Source organism: Acomys minous (assembly GCF_964271855.1).
Source record: "Acomys minous genome assembly, chromosome: 16".
Lineage (NCBI taxonomy): Eukaryota > Metazoa > Chordata > Mammalia > Rodentia > Muridae > Acomys > Acomys minous.
In genome coordinates this window covers 86,414,683-86,437,592 of record NC_140498.1, presented here as the reverse complement: position 1 = coordinate 86,437,592, position 22,910 = coordinate 86,414,683, and the positions used below count along the sequence as shown (strand labels likewise).

Here is a 22,910-nt window from a genome sequence, read left to right as displayed (position 1 = left end):
GTAAGCATTTTTTTTCCAGAGAGTACAGTTTGAGCTTTAAAATCTTTTGATCCATTTGCACTATACTGGGCCTAAGTATACAGGAGCGCTTCCTCCCAGACACCGTACTAGCCACTTGTTCTTTCCTGTCTGTCCATGTCAGAACCTGTAAGATTAGTTATTTTAATTAAGATAATTATTTTATCTTCAACATCTGTTCTTTGAAGTTACTAAATGCTACTAAGAACAGGATGTGTTTGTGCCAGGCAGTCGTGATGTGCCTTGGGGGCACAGGCAGATGGAGCTCCAGCCTAGCCTGGTCTACACAGTGAGTGAGACACTATCTTTTTGTTCATTCTGAGAGTCTGTTCTGAAGTGGTGTTGACAGTGATCTTGTAATTCCAAAGTCTTAATTATGAATAATCTGGTTTTTTATTCAGAATGTAGGCAGATGTGTTCATCAAAGGACAGCTTTGTGGTTGGAGTTGGTTCTTTCTACCATGGGTTCTGGAAATCTAACTCAGGTTTCCAGGCTTATACGGCAAAGGCAAACACCCTTATCTGCTGAGCCGTCTTGCTGGCCCTGGGTGTTACTGTTGTCAAGGGGTTCTGTATTACAGGAGCTGCCAGGACGTATGAGTCAAGACCATTTTAAGGATGTAGTGTCTCATTCCAAGCCAGTAAAGCCAGATAGCAGTTTTAAGGGAGAATTCAGGATCCATTCAGGTCTACTTGTAGTCCGCAGAAGATGACAGCAGAGTCACTTTGCATCTGAGCAGTCAGGCTGGTCATGTGTGGAATCTTCTTTTTCTACTTGTGAGTAAGGAGGCCTGTTTTCTGCTGAAGGCCCACTGGTGACATGCACCGTTTCCCTCCTGGCTGAGTGTAAAACTAATCTCACAGGAAGGGCGTCAGCTCTGTTCCCACACCGGCAACCAAACGGGGCTTCGGTGCCCATCCTCACCCTCCTATAAAACAGCCACCGCTACACTGAGGGTTTATCGTAGAATAGATTTATTTACCTGAAATCATGTCTGTGCAATACCTGTTACCAGCACAGAGAGAAAATGACCTCTATTTACAGTCTACAGTCAAACATGCGCTGTAAGAAGCTGTGAGGAACTGACGCTGAGCACTTTATTACGATAAATGCACACAATACTTGTATTGTACCAACATCTGTCTACTGCTTCTGACTTCATTAAATAAGTTACATTAATACAATGTAAAACAGCTGGCTGCACACCCAAAAAATTGAAGTTAGGACCAGAGGCCTATATTGTAACCATTCAACAGCTGTAGTATTTAAATGAATTTATAAATAAGCACACTGTACAGGGCCAATTAAAAAGCACGTTCCAATGTCACTGTAGAGCAGTCTGGCTGCTTACAACTGAAGGCATGCATTACCGTTATCATACAGCTATGGAGGCTAGGACATTTTGCAGAGAAATGTGGAGACTTGGCTGATGGCTTCTGTTCTTGGGTTTCGGAACCTCATTTTCTTGCAGCAAAGAAACCAAACTTCTCTGGAGAGGCTCTCTGATTCATTATGCTAAATTGTACATTTGTTATCATTAGTTTGAACAGCAAAAACCCCACCGGGAATACACATTTCCTCCACATCACACAGTGCATTGGGGACCATTTCTATTTTTCTTTTCCCCAACATCAGTCATGCAGAGGGCTGGTAGATGTGTTGCTAACAACGCACATGCACGCACCCGAACACCCTTACATTTCTGCAAATGGTTTAGGAAGCGGTTACTCCAGTATTGCTGAAAAGGAAAGAGAGAGGAAATCAGCTTCTTGAAACAGAGATATGTTAGAAACACTTCCCAAGACAAACCAATAGAGACAGACGGGAAAGAACCCTGCATCTGGTCTAGATGCTAGAGCAGCATTTCTGGCTAAGTGTCCTGAGGTGACAGTCACATCAACAAGCAGTGGGTTGGTGACTGCCTTGTGCCTCCGACCTCTACCAGCTCCTAACAAAGCTCCAGGAGGTAGAAACCAGAAGGCATGTCAGGTACGAGGGCCGTGAGAGTGGGAGATCTCAGTAGCCATGCAGAGGGTGAGGCAGGTGGAGCAGAGTGAGTGGCATGGCACCGGGGAGGGAAGCCCTTCCTGCTCCCTGTTCTCCATGACAGCCAGTCCTGGGCTGCAGGCTCAGCTCTGCTTTAAAGGCTTCCCAAGTGCAGGGCTGGTCTCCATGGCTTATAGGCTCAGCAGGCACCAAGCCAGGGCCATGGCCTTGGATGTGCCTGAGGCCTATGCCATTGTTGGGGCAGAGACCCTAGTTTTGAGCGTGCTGTGGGAGCAGTGGCTCTGAGGTGGCTGGCTTCCTCTGCCTTGGTAGCTCCCGCCAGCTGTCCTGGGGAAAGCATCAACTGCATTTTGCTGAGTGGGCTGCAGGGTTGAATCCTGGATACCACTGCACTGAGGGGGCCACTCAGGAAAACTTCTAAGGCTGAGTTCCAAGCTAGACTGCTCTAGTGGGTTGAGGACAACACAGCTCATCTGTGTACTGCTGTCCCTTCTTGAAGGTTTTGGGTGAGGGTAGACGTGAGTACAGGCAGGAGGCCCATGGCCAGGATAATGCTGTTGGTATTGGTCTCTGTGGGCCGCGGAACGCATGTCAGCCTTGCTGTGCCAGAGGGACCAAGTGGCCCTGGTCAGGGCAGCAATGATCTAGCCGTTCCATCTATTAGTGTTGAACTGCTGTCCAATAGTCTCTGTGTACATTGAGGACCCACTTATTTGTAGAGGTCCCCGAACTAAGGATCCAAAGGACCAAGTCAGGGACAACTGACAGGTTCAGTCTCTCAGGGCTTGGTATTAGGCCTAGCACTGTATCATTCTGATTTGGTCTGTACCCCAGCTGTATCTTTTTGTGTTTGACCCAATCAATCAAAACAACATTTAGGACATAGAAAAATGGCAAAACTGCCTGCTTCCTGAGAATCACTGCTCCCTGCAGCACTGGGAGGACCTAAAGGCAAGGGTCAGTTGCCAAGTTCCCTTAGAACCTGGCACTTCCTGCTGCCCAGCACTTACAACTTAGGGGCTGTCAGCCCCCAGGCCTCTGCACACCAGAGGATTGTTGTAAAGGCCATGCCCTAGGCGCACACACTAAGACATGTCCCAGAAAGGTGAGAAAAATTGCCTATGTAGGGTCAGTACCCTAACTTTAGTGGATTTCTTCATCCAGTGAAAATCCGAGCCTTATGACGTATCTGTGTGAGGTCTCAGTTAGGAACTAAAGGTGACACAGGCCACAGAAGAGCCTCACAAGAAATCACTGTCCTGATCTACACTGAGATCACCTGTGTAGTGAGCAGCTGGCATTCCTGATTCCTTAGGAAGTGGCTGCCTGGTGGGCACAGGAGCCGTGCAGCCCACTAGCAACAGGGGCCATCTCATTCGTCAGTGCCATCACCTGTACATAGGCCACAGCACCCCGATCCCACAGGGAAGATACTCACGTTAGTTGATGGATGTTGGAAGGCATTGGAGGAAAACACCACAGTTAGGACTGTTAATGACTCACACTGCCGTTAAGACTGACCTTGAACATGCGCAAACGTTCATCAGAGTCGTGGTGGTGGTTAGTGTCACATTCAAATAAAAATAGTTCTATACAATATGTTCATTTGGTCATGTGCTATTTACAGATTTTACAAAACATACACACAGACACACACTTGCCCTTACACCAAGCTACAGACAACAGGCCAGCAGAAACTTGCATAAGTGTATATCACATGACAGCTCGTGCCTATACATTATGAATAAAACTCTACTATGCAGCAGAACAGGATCCTTCCCCTCAGGAACAGGAAACTAAAGCTCTGAGCTGAGAACCTCAGAGAAATTTGAACTGATTATATAGGTAGTTCAAGGCCATTAACAACAAGACAGTTATTTTTCTCTGTCCATTTAAAATGTTTTATTTTTCCTTTAAACTAGATTGTGAAGTGCCAGTGAATAGGCAATGTTGGCAAAACAATGTCTGTTACAATAAAATACATTAGACATTTAAATAAATAACCTTAAAAACTAGGCGAAGGGACAGAAACCCAGTCGATTGAATCTGGAGCAATGTTTTCTGCACAAGCGAGAACAGGCAAACCTCTCGTGAAGACGGATGTAAACAGAACCATCAGACCTACAGAAGAAGCCGAGCGGGCTGGGGTGGGCTGGGGGTGACAGAGGCTGAGGGTGCAGGAAGTGGCAAACCAAAAATACTGACTGAGGTAGCAGGACTCTGCTCAGTGCAGAAAAATTGGCTTATGAATAAAAATTAGACTGTGATACCAAATTAAATCCAGAGAATCATGCAAAAAGACACAATACATGCTATTAAGGTTTTTTTTTCTCCTTTTAAAAACCACACACATTCATTTCCTAAAGTCTGCTGCCAATTAATTTGCTGACAATGTCTGCTGGCTCAACTGTCTTTGTACAAGGATGAGTATTAAACAGAACACTGTACATGCTTTTTCATCTACAAAAAAATATCTGCATAAAATAGTGTTAGTTCTCTGTACATGTCAATGGACACTTTAATTATGTTTATAAAAAAAAGGAAAATCTTGTCCCACTGGAGTCAGAAAAAGCAAAACAAAATCTAGAGTATGAAACCTCCTTCACCAGCCAATATGTTCATGTGAAAATTCAGCAGAAATAGACAGTTGCTTTAAACAATAAAAAAATTAATTGATTAAGTTAAACATCTTCTGTATGTAGCGCTGTCAGTCAAGACCAGAACATATCGCTAAAATTAGTGTCTGTGCTGTAGACCCAGACCACCAGGGGCATAATGAGCAGCACAAACGGCCAGGAAATGCCATCGGTGCATGCCGACAGTGAGCAGGAGGATTTGGTGGTAGGCTGCACACACTCTTTACCAGGTTCCAGGTAGTTTCGGGCCACAAACTTGAGCGTCTCATCCATGAGGATAACGGGCAAGGAAATCTTCAGCACCATCAGCCACTGGGTCAGATTCAGTGGTGTGATCTGGAAGATGAGCTGAGACAAAGAAGGCTGCATCAAGCTTCTGGACTTGCCACACAAGGGCCACACCAGCCCCAGCCGGTATTAGGCCTAGCACTGTATCACCACCCGCGGTGACTTACTGGCAAAGGTTCCACGTAGAGGATCAAGAAGTGAAGTGACATGGATAAGCAGATGGAGCCCACGAGCCAGATATTCTCCCAGGGCGGCATCCTCAGCAAGGACTGGTTTTCAGACAAGCTGCAGGTGAGGAGAGAAGTGACCTCACCGGAGGCAAAGGCTCATGTCAGTGACACAGGAGGATGCAGGGGTTTAATAGTGTGATAGCGCTGGCAACTTCTGCTACCCTAACTCTAAAGGCCTGAGTTCCCACAGTGGGGGGAGCTGCAGATTCATTGCAGCAGGCCCACTTCTTGCTTTGTCGGTGGTTTGTGCTCCCTACATTGCAGGAACAGCCTGGAATGCTGGCCCCATTCAGACCCTGCCACATCAGGAACCCATGATGGTGACAACCTCCCACTGTTTCCCACAGCTTAAAACTACGTTTGTGCTTTTCTGGGAGGGAAGAGCTTCTCCCATCTATGACCTTCACAGATCTAAGACCTCAGCCTACCAGACTCACTAACCTGTTGAGGGCATTACACATCTCTATTGTTACGAGAACAGAAAGCGCCATTGTCATTGGGTATGGGGATTCAAAGATTGCACAATCCACTCCATCGAAGTCTGGGTTGTCCTCTTTACACTGTAGGAAATGACTCTGCAACACAAATCCAAACACATCCATCAGCCAGGAATACAAGTTCAGGCCCCAGCACAACGTGAATGCAGCAGAAGCCGTGGCTCTGAGCCACGTCAACTGTTTACTGTTTGAACCAGAAGATAATCCCAAACTACCGGAAGACCTTACAAGTACCTTACAAGCACTCACTCTACTACAAGGAGAAAAAAAGTGGCCACATACCAGCTGGTAGAAGGACACTCTCGGACCACCGTCAGCAGCGATGAACCACCATGCAGCAGCACCCACGGTGGCAGCGCCAACGTAACCTGGAAACAAACACAATGTTGCTGATATACTTGGGGCTGTGGACAGCACTGTGCACTGCAGCTTAACATACAGGCCAGAGCAGCTAACCACAGACAGGGAGTTTCTGCGTTAAAAAAAAAATCAGGCAATCTCTCTGGAGTTTATGAGGAAAAGTTGCTGATAAACCCATCCGAGACCCTCACAACCATCTCTAGTGAGATCTGGTGACCTCTAATGGCCTGCTGGCACACACGCAGGCCCGATATTGCTAAGTAATAAAAAGAACTTCCATTACAGTGCTGGCACTCAGGCTGTGGCACAGGTCTAACCTGGTATTACAGTGGTGCACTAGGACACTATTAAGAGCCAAAGGCCAGGGAGTCACAGACAGGGAGGGGGAGATTTTTTGCAAAAGCCAAATCTTTTTTCTCCCAAGGGCACCTGATCCATGAAATGTTGTCAAGGTCGGAGGAACTGGCAAGCTGGGGCCGTGCTGTTCTAGACCAGTGTGTGTGCATTCTGCAAACAAAAATCCCTTTCTGAGGGTCCCAGGGCAGTGGTTTCACCTTTGGGTATTGATTCCCTAACTAGGACAGGGAATACATGACTAGCCTCTGATAGTGGGCCTCCATTTGTTCCCTTCGTGGGAATCACCCACTCAAAACTCAGCCTGGAGCTCTGAACAGGGAAGGGCCCTGTCCTGTCTTGGTATCTGTGCCCTCTGTGCAAGGGGAAAGCAGACAGAGCCTGCTGTCTAAACTGCTGCGTCTCCTCACTCCAAGGACAGAATACTCAACAGGGACTAGAGGCCTCTGGTAATCTGCACTGCTGAGGGCATGCTCCTAACAGAAACAAGCAACTGTACTCACAGCCAATAGCCAGGTAGCGGAAAAAGAGCCACCCGCTGATTAGTGGTTCTTTTGGGTTCCGAGGAGGCTTGTTCATGATGTCCAGGTCTGGAGGATTGAACCCCAGCGCAGTGGCAGGCAGACCATCTGTTACCAGATTGACCCAGAGTAGCTGGACAGGAATTAAAGCCTCGGGAAACCCAAGGGCGGCCGTCAGGAAGATACTGTTTACATGCAAGGAAAGAAGAGGAAGAACTCAGTGATTTTTTTGAACTATTGAAATCTATTATCTGCCAAGCCATAAGCATCAAACAATACCTACCCCATCAAAGTTCGTATGAAACTATTAGAGGGCCAAGATTTATGACTTTAAACTACTGAAGTAAGCTAAATGCTGTGTTAGGGAATATTCTCTGCACACTGGGAAGCTGCAGACAAGCCCCATGAGACCCCTCCCCACTCAGGCTATAACCAAAAGTTGCCACAACAGAAGCAGCAAACTGAGAAAGCCCAACACCCTTGCCCAGCCTTGAAAGACACACTATAATCCTAGCCAGACACCCACCAGACCACTTCCCCCACGTTGGATGAGATGAGGTAGCGGATGAATTGCTTCATGTTGTTGTAGATGGCTCGACCCTCCTCAACAGCAGCCACAATGGTGGAGAAATTGTCATCTGCCAGGACCATCTCAGAGGCAGTCTTGGCCACTGCAGTACCTGAACCCATAGCAATTCCGATTTCAGACTTCTTCAGAGCAGGGGCATCGTTCACACCATCACCAGTCTGAAAGGGAACCAGAGCCGATTCAGGGATCTCCCACATGGCACACCTCTGAGCAGAGTAGCCAAGTTAGTTCACCAAAGTAACTCAGAAAGGCAGTGCCAAGGGAGCTGGACATCTGCTGTGTATTGTCTTAAACCAGCACAGAAAATAAAGCCCAAGAGCCATGTGTGGTGCAGCCACACAATTTAAGGTCATTTACACACTTCAGACTCATATTTGAATACTAAGTATTTTTTTGGTTTGAGACCGGTTTCTCTGTTGTAGCCTTAGCTGTCCTGGACTTGCTTTGTAGACCAGGCTGGCCTCAAGCACACAGATTCTCCTGTGTGGGTCCCACCCACCCACCCAGTGCTGTGACTAAAGGTGTGTGCCACTGCACATGGTCTAAATGTTTTTAATACAATGAAAACATCCCACTAAAAACAAACCATAACACCAAACAATCCCATTTTTTGGCCTTTGAGAGACAGGATGTCACTAGGTAGCCCAGGCTTTCCTCAGCCTCTGAAGTTCCAGAATTACAGGCACACACACCATGCCTAGACGGACCTGCTGTTTGTGGCCCGTGAACATCACTGCCATGTCTAAAGTCTTACCATAGCTGTAATCTCATCAAAGGACTGAAGGAACTCCACGATCTTAGACTTGTGGGAAGGTTCAACGCGAGCAAAACAGCGGGCATTTAAACAGGCATCTCTCTGGGCTGAGGGGCTGAGTTCATCAAACTCCCGCCCTGTAAACGCCTTTGATGTCACATCCTCGTCTTGCCCAAAGATGCCAATGCGGCGACAGATGGCCACCGCAGTGCCCTTGTTGTCGCCAGTGATCATGATGACTCTGATGCCTGCCTGGCGGCACAGCTTCACCGAAGAGGCCACTTCGATCCTGGGAGGATCCAGCATGCCCACACAGCCAACGAAAGTCAGATTGGTCTAAAGTAAGAGAGTCACTGTGAAATCGAACCGCTTATCCCTGCCCCTCTTGCTAGCACTGTAAATTTGACACTTTCTTCTATATTACGTTTATTCACGGGGTGGCGGGGGAGACAGACAATGTGTTGAAGAATAAGAGTACTCTGTGCCTGGCAGTGTCCGTGCCACAGCAAAGCTGGTCCTTCTGTTTAGGATGTTACAGCCCTGACAGAAAAATTCTGGTCTCAGCTTATTTTTAGATACCATTAGAAACACAGTTTACATTAAGCCTTATAGGCTTGTCAGAACTTGTCTTCAATAGTCTATATTGAAAACAGATTTATTGATTTTTTTTTTCTATTTTTGAGACAGGGTTTCTCTGTGTAGCCTTCACTGTCCTGGACTCACTTTGCAGACCAGGCTGGCCTCAAACTCACAGAAATCCGCCTGCCTCTGCCTCCCGAGTGCTGGAATTAGAGGTGTGCGCTGCCATGCCCAGCTGAAAACAGATTTATTACATTTCTGTTTGGAGCAGCAATCCAAGTAAGGGTTACTGCTGAGGTCTACTAGGACATCTGCCTGTTCTCTGGCAGCACAGGCAGGACAGTGACTGTGCTGATGCAGGGGAGGTACCTCATATTTGATGAAATTGGCCGAATCTTCCAGGTGCATCTCCTCTCTCCTCAATGGGTTGTCATGAGTGGCCAGAGCTAGGCATCTCAGTGTGTCACTGCCACTACCCCATTCCCGAATGACAGACATGATCTTCTGTTTGACACCAGGTGTCATGGGGACCTTGGTACTTCCAACTCGGATGTGGGTGCACCTGTCGATGACACCTTCAGGAGCACCCTAAGAATGTGAAATTCAGATCAGCAATTGCATCTCCCTGTTTACCTGGTAAGAAAGCCTCAGTTTGTGTAGTACTTGCCTTCACAAACATCTTGCTCATGGATGTCCGGCTCGGTTTGTTTGGTGTACAGTAGACTGACATTGACTTTCTATCTCGTGAGAACTCTAGAGTAAATTCCTTCTTCATCAGCTGTTTGATGACCTGTACACGATCAGATGTGAGCACTGTTGGGTTACTATTTCTAGACATTTTACATCTCCTCAGATACTCAGTAGGCATCATATGACAGATCCTACCCCATTCATGTATCTTCATCATGTTGGTATTTTGGAGTAGGGCAGCCTAAACAGCAGTAAACAAGACAGCAAGTCTGTTCCCTCATAAAAGTGTCCTATAGTGTGGAAGTAGATCAGAATATAAAACTAAACACCGGCTATTAAGAGCTGGCTAAAGAGCTGGTGTGGCGCTACTGCCTACAATCCTAGTAACGGGAGCCAAGGCAGGAAGAGGATATCAAGTCCAAGGTTTGCCTCAGCTACATAGTAATAACCCATTTGAAAACAAAGAATCTCCTAAGGGGAGACATGGAACACCTCTTCATACAGTGGCCCCTGGCTGACCAGGCCAATGGCACTGGGTGTGGGTCACACTGTTCTGCCAGTGAGGTTCACTATAAGGCTGCAGCAAGTAAGTAAATTATTTTTTTAAATTTTACTTATTTTATGAGTACTCTATCTGCATATGCACCTACATGCCAGAAGAGGGCATTAGCTTCCAGCACAGATGGTTGTGAGCCACTGTGTGGTTGCTGGGAATTGAATTCAGGACCTCTGGGGGAGCAGCCAGTCTTATCTGCTGAGCTATCTCTCCAGCCCCATAAGTAAATTCTTAAGCATTCTAAATAACATAGTAGAGACCCCACCAGACTCAGAACATTCAAGGCAGAGACAGCGTAAGAGCACTACAGACAAAAACGGCAAGTGACACACTTCAATGAGGAAGTGGAGAAGCAACTGCTGTTTTCTTAGCGTACTTCTTGGTCTCACACTGACTGACACGCTGACTCTACTGTACTGTCTCTATACCAAGTAAACATCCCTACCTGAGCAGGATAATGGGGTGTCATCAGGTCTGGCCGCTCATGTTTTCTTTTTCTCGGGTGCTGGGGATTGAACTAAAAGGCCTTGTGCATGCTGGCCACACACTACCTGAGCTACTTCCTCACCCCTACAGATAGAACTCATCTGTCTACAGAGACCCTGGTGCCAGAGAATGACTAGGTAGCCAATGTCTGTCAGCCAAAAATCACTTTCCTCAACTTCAGACTGGCTGGTTATGAGGCCACAGCAAGCTGAGACAGAGCGTGGAAAGACAGCTTCAGTATGATGGTCTGTCGCTAGGCCAGGGCTGCCCATGCTGGTGCTAGCTGTGGCTCTGCTCCAGGCTACAGGGCAGGTGACAGCGTGTTCAAGGATGCTTCCTGCATCCTCCTCCACAACTACATCAACTGACCTCTGGCATCAGGATGACGCAAATCACACGAGTTGAGAACTTTTCTTTTTTAAAGAAATACTTACAGATTCAATGTCTCTAATCAAGAATTACTAAAACTTCCTTAGATTACTGTTAAAAGCTGAGTTATTACAAGATCTGTCAGCTTCTTTTCAGCTGTTGAATTTACTGATAGATCTCAACTGCTTTTGGATGCTGTGCATCCTTAAATACTTCTAGCCCTATAATCAATCATTTATATTCATATTCTTTCTCATCCCCTCCCCCCCCCCCCGCCTTAGCTGTCCTGAACTTAGCTTTGTAGATCAGGCTGGCCCAAAATCTCAGCAATGAGCTTGCCTCTGCCTCCTGAGTGCTGGGATTAAAGGTATGCATGACCATGCTTGGCAGTTAGTTCTCCATTTTTAAAACTCTTTATTCAGATAGAAGCTTGTAGCATTGACTTCTAACTTAGTTATCAAGACACCACCTTAGGGGTTAAAATAAAAGGCTGGGTGTGGCATATGCCTTTAATCCTACCACTCAGGAGGTAGAAGCAGTTTCTGAGTTCAGGCCAATCTGGGCTATACAGAGAAGTGTCTTAAAAATCAAGCAAACGGGGCTGGAGAGATGGCTCAGAGGTTAAGAGCACCGTCTGCTCTTTCAGGTCCTCAGTTCAATTCCCAGCACCACATGGTGGCTCACAACCATCTATAATGTGATCTGATGCCCTCTTCTGGCCTGTAGGTGTACATGCAGGCAGAGCACTGTATAAATAACATAATGATAAATAAATCTTTAAAAAAGAAAATAAAACAAACCAAGCTGGGTGTGGTGGCACATGCCTTTAATCCCAGTACCTGGGAGGCAGAGGATCACTGTGTGCTTGAGGCCAGCCTGGTCTACAAAGTGAGTCCAGGATAGCCAAGGACACACAGTACAACCCTGTTTTGGAAAAACAAAAAACAAGGCTGGGCAGTGGTAGCACATGCCTTTAATCCCAGCCCTCAGGAGGCAGAGGCAGGTGGATCGCTATGAGTTCAAGGCCAGCCTGGTCTACAAAGGGAGACCAGAACAACAGGCAAGTCTACACAGAAAAACCTTGTCTCAAAAAAAAAAAAAAAAAAAAAAAGGTAATAGTTACAAATTTAAGTTTGGTTCCTACTGTTCAAATGTTTTGAATCATTACTGATTTTCCATATGAGCAGTCACTAGGTTGATGTCTAAGATATGTTAAAATCCAAATTCTTTTTCTTTTTTCGTGTGTGTGTGTGTGTGTGTGCGCGCGCGCGTGTCCCTAGCTATCCTGGAATTCACTCTACATCAAGCTGGCCTCGAAATCACAGATATCCCTTTGTCCCGGCCCCGCCAAGAGCTGGGATTATAGGCATGTGCTACCATGCCTGGCTCTAAAGTGATTTGTTTTGTTTTGTCTTTTGGAAACAGAGTTTCTCTGTGTGGCCTTTGCTGTCCTGGATTAGCTTTGTGGACCAGGCTGGCCTTGAACTCACTGCGATCCGCCTGCCTCTGCCTCCCGAGTGCTGGGATTACAGTGCACCACCATGGCCGGCCTCTAAAGAGATTTAAAATTTTATTTTATGTACATTTGGTATTTTGCCCACACGTATGTATGTATGCATGAAAGTGTCAGATCCCTAGAACTTGAGTTACAGTTGTGGATGCACAGGTTGGTCCTCTCTTAACCTCTGAGCCATCGCTCCAGCACCTTGTCATTTTAATTTTTTGTGTACGGGTGTTCTGCCTACACGTATGTCTATACACTCATTTTATGTGTGCTTGGTGCATAAAAGTCCAGAAGAGGATCTGATCCTTTTGAACAGGAGGTACAAACTGCTTTTGCTGCCAGGTGAGTGATGAGACTAAATTCCAGGCCCCTAGAAGAGCAGCCAGAAGTATGGAGCTATCTCTCCAGCTTCAATATCCAGATCTCTAACCGCTGACTTGTCTAGTCTGTTACATTTAACAATTATAAACAATACAACCACTGGATTTAGCATAAGGCTACAAGTAGTTCAAAAGAGGTTCTGATGGACTGCTGGAGGCAAGAGTCTGACTGGAATGAGTTTGAGAAAAAAGAAATGAAACAGAACGCAACAGTTCGAGTTGAAGAAATGAGTGAAAGTTAGGGCAAAGGTCAGCTCTAAGTTTAAATATCATACAAGTATTTTCTTTGTGCTGCTGAAGAGCCAGCAGAGGCAGGAACTAAAATGCAGGCGGGAGGGGATGGCTTTTGCCAGGACCAAGGATAGCGTGCTCATTCATAGCTTCCCTAGAAAAGGCGGCCTTTGTGCGGCGGGTGCGGGGTGCTGGTGATTTGGTTGTTTATCTGCTGAGAGTCTTACTCTACAATTTGTGGCAATCCTGGCCCTTACATTCTAAGTGCTAGGATTACAGGAATGAGAGACCACTTTACCTGACTGTGACTACCAGGAACAAATGTTTTAGAACAAAGGCATAATCAGCAGTGCAGAGGCCCAGGAGGCAGGAAACAAAGGAGAGCGAATGAATATGGTTTGGCTAAGAGACAACACACCAAGCTCAAATACTGACCGAGTTACAGGCATTTGCACGTTCTATTTTAGAAAGTCCCTTCAGTTCAGTGTCGAATACATTCATCTTCTCTACCAGGCACGTGAGAGCAGTCTCTGTAGCTTCTCCAACTTTTTCATACACACCTTTTGCCTGCGTTGTGGAAAGAAATCCCTGTCAGTAGGACAGCCTGTTCTCCCAGCTCATGTGAGACAAGACACTCAAGGCTCAGCCATGAGACACTACCTGAGTTATTAACGTGTTTCCTCATCTCAGGCATTTACTCACTCCAGGTCACTATCTCTTATTCTTATGAGTTAGTGATCTCTCAGAGAGAAGGCGTGGGCGGTGAGAAAGAAAGAGACTAATTAACCCCACTATTTAACTTGAAAACGTTTCTGTTGGTTACTGTTCTTCACCCCCCCCCCCCAGCAAAGCAACCCTATAAGCTTCAGACTGTCTTTAAGGGTACATGGTGATCCATGTTTGAAATATAATCCTTACCCTGACTCTCAGACTTCAGAGCCTGGGTTCTGGTCCTTTGAAAGCAAGGGAGCCTCAGTGGCCAGAATAACTGCAGCACACAGCCTCAGATCAATGAAAGGGGCTCTGCTTTTTTCAGCCAGGCCACACTCAGTAGAAATGGGAAAATCAGGCACTTGTTTTTCAAAGGGAGGAAGATGGCTTTTTAAAATTCCACTCAACTTACCCTTGAGCCAGGGACAGGCCTCATTCTCACTTACGAGGAGCCTTACCTCATTATAATCCAGAGCAGAGTCGTTGCACAGAGCACAGATTGTTGCTAGCTCAACAAGCCCGTCATACTGATGGCACTTCACTGGCTTATCGTCCTTATGCCTATCAAAAGAAAACGCATTTCTGGATCACAGCTTGCCTCAACTTAAGATAAAAACAAAAAACCCAAAACAAACCAGGCATGGTTGTGCACACCAGTAGTCCCAGTGCTCAGGGAGGCAGAGGCAGGTGGATCTCCGTGAGTTTGAGGCCACTCAAACTTTGCTTCCTGTTTGTTTAAAACAAGCTCTCACATCATATCCCAGAATGGCCCTGAATTTCTATAGGCGTGCAACAGCACTGACATAGGCTCCAGCAATCAAAGTATAAGTTTGTGTAACCAGGAAACTTTTACTAAAATGCCACCAGAAAATCTAGGCTTCAAAAGTTATTTAACTAATAAAAATCACCAGCTCTCAGCTGGGCAATGGTGGTACATGCTTTTAATCCCAGCGCGTGGGGTGTAGAGGCAGGTGGCTCACTGTGAATTCAAGGCCAGCCTGGTCTACAGAGTGAGTCCAGAACAGCTAGAACTGTTACAGAGAAACACTGTCTTTGGGGGGTGAGGGTGGGGGGAGAATTACCAGCTCTCACCAGGATGTCATTAGAGCGACATCATCTTTAAATCCTGCGTGGCAATCCCTGATGCACTGCCGTGATACCCAGGGAAGACAGGGCAACCTGGAAGTTCAACTACTTCCCTAAGAACTTTTGGATGGTTACCCAAAATGCTTCGTTGTGGGAGCAGACAGTGTGGGTTCCAAGCATATGCAGCAAATCTGCATGTCCCTTCCAGGGAAGGCCGCGGTGCTGATGGGCAAGAACCTCATGATATACAAGGCCACCAGGGGCCACCTGGAAAACAACCCCGCTCTGGAGAAGCTGCTGTCTCACATCTGGGGAAATGTGGGCTTTGTGTTCACCAATGGGGACCTCATCAAGATCAGGGACATGCCACTGGCCAATAAGGTACCTGTGGCTGCTTGTGCTGGTGCCATCGCCCCCTGTGAGGCCACTCCCAGCCCAGAACATGGGTCTGGGACCTGAGAACATCTCGTTCTTCCAGGCTTTGGGCATCATCACTAGAATCTCCAGAGGCACCACTGAAATTCTGAGTGATGTACAGCTGATACAACTGGAGACAAAGTAGGAGCCAGTGAGGCCACACGGCTCAACATCTCGCCCTTCCTGTGGGCTGCTCATCCAGCAGGTGCTTGACAAGAGCGGCGTTTATAACCCTGAAGTGCTTGACATCACCTAGCAGACTCTGCACTCTCACTTCTTAGAGTCCGAAATGTTGCCAACATGTCTGTCGAATGTTTACCAGTCTGTCGCCTCGGTGCTACACTCTGTCATCAGTGGATTCAAGAGGGTCCTGGCTTTGCCTGTGGAGACTGACTACACCTTCCCTCTTGCTGAGCCGGTCAAGGCCTTTTTGGCTGACCCATCTGCATTTGTGGCTACTGCCACTGCAGCCCCAGCCAAGGCTGGAGCCAAGGAAGAGTTGTAGGAATCAGATGAGATATGGGACAAGAGACCAATCACCACCTCTCAAAGCAGCCAATTTAGCCAGCTTAATTTGAGAAACATGGAAATAAACGCACACTTCCATTTAAAAAACAAAAACCCTAACTTGAGCCACAGCCAGCCAGCTAGCTATAGTTTGGGGGACGGGGTGGGAGGGTGGAGAGACAGAGACAGAGACCATACTTTTGAGACAGGTTCTCATGTAGGCCAGGCTGGCTATCATCTCCTGACCTGCCAGTGTCCATCACCACACTCTACTGTTTATTCACTGGAACTGGAGCTCAAAGAGAGCAAGGCTTCAGGTATGCTAGGCATACCTCAGCTTTATCCCTAAGCTACAATGCTTCAAGATTTTCTAGACTTCTCCCGTGTGATTGATCTAAATAACAAAGCACTAAAATGACAGTGTGTGTAGATGATGGTTACTCACACTTCTCCAATGGGAGCATATGTTGATCCAGTTATGGTAAACTCATTAAGGGAACAAGTATCACCTTCAACTTTGTCCAGAATGAACATCTATAAGGAAAGACAGAATAAAAGTCCTTAAAAACCCACACAAACAGAAAAAGGAGGTCTGAAGGATGTTTCCGGGGCTGTCTCACAACACTGTGATGTAGTCTAAGATAATCCAAATAAAGATACAGGGATTCAGAAGTCAGCAAAAGGTCAGGTTAAAGGATCCATTTACTTTTTTAAATGCTCAGAATTCTATATCAAGTAGCTGAGAAAATATCATTATGTAGTCTTGCTTTAGAACCAGGCAGAAAAGCTCAGGAAGAAGAGACAATTCAGAGTCAAACACTCTTTGAGTACAGGAAGACAAGCTGCAGGAGAATAAACTGGTGCTGCTCTTTCTAGCCAGAGCAGCTCCTGTCAATGCAGAGCCACACCCCCCCCCACCCCCGATTTTTTGGAGACAGGGTTTCTCTGTGTAGCCTTGGCTGTCTGGACTCACTTTATAGACCAGGCTGGCCTCCAACTCACAGCACTCCATCTGCCTCTGCCTCCTGAGTGCTGGGATTAAAGGCGTGTGCCACCACACCTAGCCTCAGAGCTGCTTTCTTTTCTTTGTGTGTGTGTGTGTGTGTGTGTGTGTGTGTGTGTGTTTGGGGTGTGTGTGTCAGAGAGAGAGAGAGAGAGAGAGAGAGACAGACAGACAGACAGACAATGTAGCTGGCCTCAAACTCACAAAGATCTGTCTGCCTCTGTCTCTCCAGTCTTGGAATTAAAGGTGTGTGCCACCACATGGTCGTATACTCAATTTATAGAAAAATCACAGGAAGCCTTTAATCCCAGCACTTGGGAGGCATAAGTAGGTGAGTTTGAGTCCAGGAAAGTCAAGGCTACACAGAGAAACCTTGTCTCAGAAAAACAAAAAAGAAAAACCACAGGAAAAACAGGTCAATCAAGAATGCACAATTACTAAATTAATAACCATTATCTATCAATCTCTTCTGTAAGAAAATCTCGCTTGAAAAAGCCAGGCGTGGTAGTACATGCCTGTAATCCCAGCACTTGGGAGGCAGAGACAGGCAGATCTCTGTGAGTTAGAGGCCAGACAGATGTACAAAGTCCAGGATAGCCAGGACTATAAGAAAAGCCTTGTCTCGAAAAATCCGAAAAAAGAAAATCTCACTTGACCTTTTATTGAAAACCTGACCCTCACACATCACTTAAGAGTCTATTGTTGCTAGGTATGGTGGCACACGCCTTTAATCCCAGCACTTGGGAGGCAGAGGCAGGTGGATCATTTTGAGTTCAAGGCCAGCCTGGTCTACACAAATCCTGTCTCGAAAAACTAACAAAACAAAAACTTCTATTGTTTCAGCCTCAAGTCGACATATGCCATCGCACCTAGCTTCTCAATTATTTTGCTTTCTTCTTTAAATATGTGTCTCATTTAGCCTACACTAGCACCAAACTGTGTGGCCAAGGATAATCTTTGACTTTCTGCCCCCACCTGCAGGAGCTGTGATTGCATTGTATGTCCCTGGGCCTTGTTTCAGTTCTAGGAGCACATTTAAAGGGTTCTTATTTTACTTCAGATGATGGTTTAACAAGGTAAGAAAGGCGGGCTAACCTGACAGAATGTGCTAGGTTATTTAAGATCGCTTGCTTTTCAGGGGGAAATGGTGTTTCTTTTAGTGTGTTATGGAAATAGCACCTGACTTCAGCCACAGGCTCAATAGTTGCTTCCTCTGGAACACGTGCATCTAGAGGCAGGATCAAGCCTCCAGCTATTTCTTCAATGTGGCTATTCTGTATTCCCCAAGACAGCGGGGCACGCGCAAGTCAGAGGTTACCTTCCAGGAGTCGGTTTTCTCCTTCCACCGAGTGGGATCACCACAGATGGAACTCAGGTCACTAGGCTTGGCAACAAGTGGTTTAGCCATTGAGCCCTTCTGCCAGCCTCAGTTTGGAGACTGAATAATTAATTTCTCTCAGGCAGTAAGAGACTGGGCTTAGGGCTCACAAAACCTTCAGTAACAAATTATTAAGCAAAGGGCTTGGTGGCATAAAGGCATAATCTAGTAAAAAGCACAGAAACATCCCAGAATCACAAAGGGCACTTGTCTCTTACCCTGCAGACCGACATCTGGTTTGTGGTAAGGGTGCCTGTCTTGTCTGAGCAGATAACAGAGGTACAACCAAGGGTTTCCACAGAAGGCAGACTTCGAACAATAGCATTCTTCTTTGCCATCCTGCGAGTTCCAAGAGCCAAGCAGGTGGTGATGACAGCAGGCAGACCCTCAGGGATGGCAGCAACTGCCAGGGCCACTGCGATCTTAAAGTAGTAGATGGCACCTCTGATCCAAGAGCCCCCATGCACTGGATCGTTGAAGTGCCCGATGTTTATGATCCAGACTGCAATGCAAATGAGGGAGATGACTTTGGACAGCTGCTCCCCAAACTCATCCAGCTTCTGCTGCAGGGGTGTTCTCTCCTGTTCTGTGGCAACCATTTCATCGCGGATCTTGCCAATTTCAGTATTAACTCCAGTTGCCACCACTACTCCCATCGCTTTCCCAGCAGCAATGTTTGTACCCTAGGGAGAAGAGGAAAACTGGTTATAAGATCAACAGCAGATCCCAACTTAAAATACTGGCCTGGGTTTCACATAGTTCTATTTACCCACAGGGACTGGACAGCTCCTCCCAACACAGACCTGCCCTATAGACCTGATCTCGGCACAACAGGACTCTAACATTTGTAATTTCAAATTCCATATAGCTCTCAGCACTGTGTACTCTTCTTTTTAAAGATTTTTTAAAAATCTTTATTTATTATGTATACAGTGCTCTGCCTGCATGTACACCTCCACACGAGAAGAGGGCATTAGGGCATGGTAGTGCACGCCTTTATTCCAAGCATTCTGGGAGGCAGAGGCAGTCTTCTGAGCACGTCCAGGGCAGCTAGGGCTACAAAGAGAGACCCTGTCCTGAAAAACCAAAAATCAAAATATATGCATTTCTGGACTTGAAAATTTTTTCACACCAACCTAGAAAATAACCACCCATGTATTTGTCATCGAGGCTAACCAAATGATATCCGTGTTTGTTCTTTCCAAACGTACTTTTAAAAATCACTAGCCACAAACAGCAGCAATGCCTGTATCATTTGAAAAGCACCCTTTCTAGGCTTGAAGACTTTTCTGAAAATGTCCTTTCTCAGCTGTTACATACTGAGTTTAAATATGTTTGCCCTAATCATTTCATTAGCTGGCAACCAAAACAAAAACATTGTTTGTTTTGTTGCCGAGGCCTTCAGCAAACTAGGCATCACTGTTTCATCCCCAGCTGTGTTAGTTTGACAGCTGAGACACACAGTAAATAATAATTATCTTTTGGAATAACCAATTATTTTCTAAAGTCTGACCACTGAAGGAGGCTGGTAAAAAGTCTGAATTTCCAGAATTTTGGGATGGTGGTTGTCTGAATGAAACTGTTCCCACAGTCATAGGGAATGGCACTGTTGGGAGTAGGTGCGGACGTGAGGTTCAGAAGTCTTGCCAAGCCTAGTGAGTGGCCCACTGTCTCTTCCTGTTGCCTGAGGATCCAGATAGAGAACCATCAGCCACCTTTCCAGCGTCGTGTCCTCCTGTGAGCTACCGTGCTTCCCACCATCATAATGGACTAAACCTCTGAACTGTAACCGAGCCTCAATTAAATATTTTCCTTTGTAAGAGTTGCTGTGGTGTCTCTTCATAGTAACAGAAACAGATAGATAGCACTATCGCCAAATAAAAGTACATTTTTAGGTGAGGCCCTAGGTTCAACCCCAGCAGCCCCACTGGCAACATCTGATAAAAGTACTCACAGAAAACAACATGTTCTTTTTATCTTGATTGACAGCTCGTGGGTCAGGGACAGGGTCAGTGTGCTTGATGACTGAAACAGATTCACCTAAGCAGGTTATGAGACAGGATGGTTAGTTCTGTTTGACACATACCCAATCTTACTAATTCTCACCCAAACCAACCCACTGACAGTTTTTATGGCCGGGTGTGTGGCACATACCTATAAACCAACACAGTCAATTGAGGTGGAGATTATTCCCAAATTCAAGGCCACCATATACAATTTTGGGAACAAACAACACAGTGAGACCTAGTCTCAAAACAAACAAAAAAAGTGCATACTCATTGCCAAAACTGGAAAAGGAGCAAAGGGCCCAATCACAATCTATTCAAAGCAGGCAAACTAGGAAAATTCAGTAATGGAAATTAACATCGGAGTCAAGAATGCCAAGGTTACAGTGTTAACTTGGGCCGGGCACACCTTTAACCCCAGCACTCAAGAGTCAGAGGCAAGTGGACAGCTGTAAGTTCAAGGCAAGTCTGTCTACAAACAAGTCCAGGACAGCCAAGCCTAACACAGAGAAAAAACGCTGTCTCGAAAAACCGAAAAACAAAATAAGACAACAAACAACGTTAACTTAAAAATAAAGACTAATTCTGATATAACACCCAGTCAATTACCTTCTTTAATTTCCTGGAATAGTCAAATAGTTGGTTGACAAAAGATGTAGTTTCTTGTTTGACCTACGACTACAGTGTCAGGACATTTAGTTGGGCTCAGAATGTACTCAGATGAGTGCTTGCTTAGCATCCAAAGTCTGGCTCAACCTCGAGCACTATTCAAAGCTATGTATAGTGGCCCAGCAGTCTGGGACGCATAGACAGCACAAAGAGCAGTTCAAGACTATTCTCAGCTATGTACCAAGTGTGAGGACAGCCTGTGCTACAGGGTACCCTGCCTCAAAAAGCTAAGAGAAAAAAAGGGGAATCTTTGAGATACTGGCAACTTTTTCAGTTCTCCTGTCTATTTCTAGACATACCCTGAGGATTTCAGGTATAGAACCCAATTATTTCCCTAACATTTTATGACTCAAAAGTTCCGAAGCTGATGCCGCTAAAGGGAATTTTACTAATTAAGGAATTTATATAAAATCAAGTGTTAAAACCCAGATGACTTGGTTGATTACCTTCTTTTTTGTTTTGTTGTTGTTTTATCAAAATAGGGTTTCTTTATGTAGACCAGGCTTGGCCTCCAACTCAAGAAATCCTCCTGCCTCTGCCTCCCAAGTGCTGGGATTAAAGGTGTGCGCCACCACACCAAGCTACCCAGGTGAGTTGGACTTACCATACTTATTATGATCAGTTACTTTTAAAACTGACACTCAAATAAATCTTGCCGGCCTTTAAGATCTATATTTACTTATTATTTAAGGTTAGGACTCAAGTGGGGTTTTTTTGTATATGTTTGTTTTTTAATATATGTGTATGAGCATAGGTAGTGTGCCAGTCCTGGGAATCAAAAGGAGCTTTAGGCTTGGACAAGTTTCTTTCTTTCCTTTTTTTAAACAAAAGTTTATTATATGTATGAATGTTTGCCAGAATATAATGAACTCATAGAGGCCAGAAGAGGTTGCTGGTTCCTCTAGAACAGAAGTTATGGACAGCTATAAGCTACCATGTAGGTGCTGGAATTGAACCCGGGTTCTGTTGCAGGATACTTGATCTCATTCTGAACCCAGAGATTGTGAACTGTAAAAACCTGTTTCAAATTGTAGTATGGCTCAGTCTTTGATCCTAAAGCTTTGTTTACTGTACAGAAGTACTTGTGGTGTGGCCCAGTCCTAGCATACACTTTTAATCCAAGAGCTAAGTAACCCTAGGTCAAGAGGCAGAGAAAGAAACCAGCTGACAGGGATTAAACAGGATGAACATTAGGTTGAGGGTGTTTAGAACTGCTGGAGAAGGAGCCTTTTTCCTTTGGGATGTGGGCTGAGCAGAAAGGCTTTATCAGCTGAGTGCTTCTCTTGTCTCTTGGTGCTACCAAGTTTTCAGCCCAATATCTGGCTCCTGGGTCTTTACTGGTAAAACTGAACGATGGGATTTTGTTTTTATAAAACAACAGAGACTTCTACAAGAATAGTAAACACTCGGAACAGCTGAGCCATCTCTCCAGCCCAAGTGAGCTGTGGAGCTAGTCAGCACTGTTTTTGTGTGTGTATGGTTTTTATCCCCCATTTAATTTTTTCTAATGTACTTAGTGTTTTGCCTGGATGTCTGTCCGTGTCAGGGTGCTAGAGTTACAGACAGTTCTGAACTGCCATGTGGGTGCTGGGAATTAGAGCCAGAGCCTCTGGAAGAGCAGTACTCTAACCACCAGCCGTCCCTCCAGCCTGCCAGTGCTGTTCTTAACCCGACAACCTTGTTTCCAGATCATTCCAAGCTGGACCTTGAAAACTCTGAGAAATTAAGTATCTTAGAGAAGGTTAGGGTAGTATGCCATTATAAAGGGGCAGTGGGCATTGACAACATGGAGCTGAAAGATAAGGTGCCTCAAAACTTGAGTGGCTCCCCAATATGTAATACTCACCTGTGAGAATTGACTGGTCAACTCTTAGGGTTGTAGACTTGATAGAAGTCAATCTTATATCAGCAGGAACTTTGTCACCAACTAATTAAGAGATTAAAAAATAAAATAAAAACAAGGTAGCTAAAAGCGAGCAACTTTTCAGTTGCTAGAGATGAATGCTCCCAAATCAAACACAATTTTAAAAAATAAACTTGCATATAGTACAACAAAATACTTTTCCATTTCTAAGTGGAGTGA

The 22,910-nt window shown here is 45.6% G+C and overlaps 1 protein-coding gene and 1 pseudogene across 3 annotated transcripts in view; one reads left to right on the top strand and one right to left on the bottom strand.

Moving 5' to 3' along the window:
- Positions 1 to 976: 976 nt before the first annotated feature.
- The window catches only part of ATP2A2 (ATPase sarcoplasmic/endoplasmic reticulum Ca2+ transporting 2), a 55,148-nt gene continuing 33,214 nt past the window's right edge, over positions 977 to 22,910 (bottom strand). Inside the window, exons 6-21 of one of the 2 annotated variants that reach the window (XR_014775598.1) lie at positions 22,674 to 22,754; positions 20,107 to 20,192; positions 18,371 to 18,835; positions 16,217 to 16,305; positions 14,220 to 14,322; positions 13,486 to 13,617; positions 9,502 to 9,624; positions 9,204 to 9,422; positions 8,256 to 8,591; positions 7,439 to 7,659; positions 6,895 to 7,097; positions 5,960 to 6,045; positions 5,622 to 5,755; positions 5,118 to 5,235; positions 3,465 to 5,010; positions 977 to 1,757 (exon numbers count right to left, since the gene is read on the bottom strand). Coding sequence is in view for 1 of the 2 variants with exons in the window: in XM_084762684.1 (XP_084618810.1) it covers positions 1,744 to 1,757; positions 4,890 to 5,010; positions 5,118 to 5,235; positions 5,622 to 5,755; positions 5,960 to 6,045; positions 6,895 to 7,097; positions 7,439 to 7,659; positions 8,256 to 8,591; positions 9,204 to 9,422; positions 9,502 to 9,624; positions 13,486 to 13,617; positions 14,220 to 14,322; positions 16,217 to 16,305; positions 18,371 to 18,835; positions 20,107 to 20,192; positions 22,674 to 22,754 (2,531 nt within the window). In the remaining variant the exon portion in view is untranslated. The remainder of the gene's footprint in view (positions 1,758 to 3,464; positions 5,011 to 5,117; positions 5,236 to 5,621; positions 5,756 to 5,959; positions 6,046 to 6,894; positions 7,098 to 7,438; positions 7,660 to 8,255; positions 8,592 to 9,203; positions 9,423 to 9,501; positions 9,625 to 13,485; positions 13,618 to 14,219; positions 14,323 to 16,216; positions 16,306 to 18,370; positions 18,836 to 20,106; positions 20,193 to 22,673; positions 22,755 to 22,910) is intronic. The other variant, XM_084762684.1, reaches the window with a different exon arrangement.
- Positions 14,336 to 16,177, top strand: LOC311586625 (putative ribosomal protein uL10-like; annotated as a pseudogene). Its single transcript has one exon. The product of its transcript is annotated as a putative ribosomal protein uL10-like (transcript).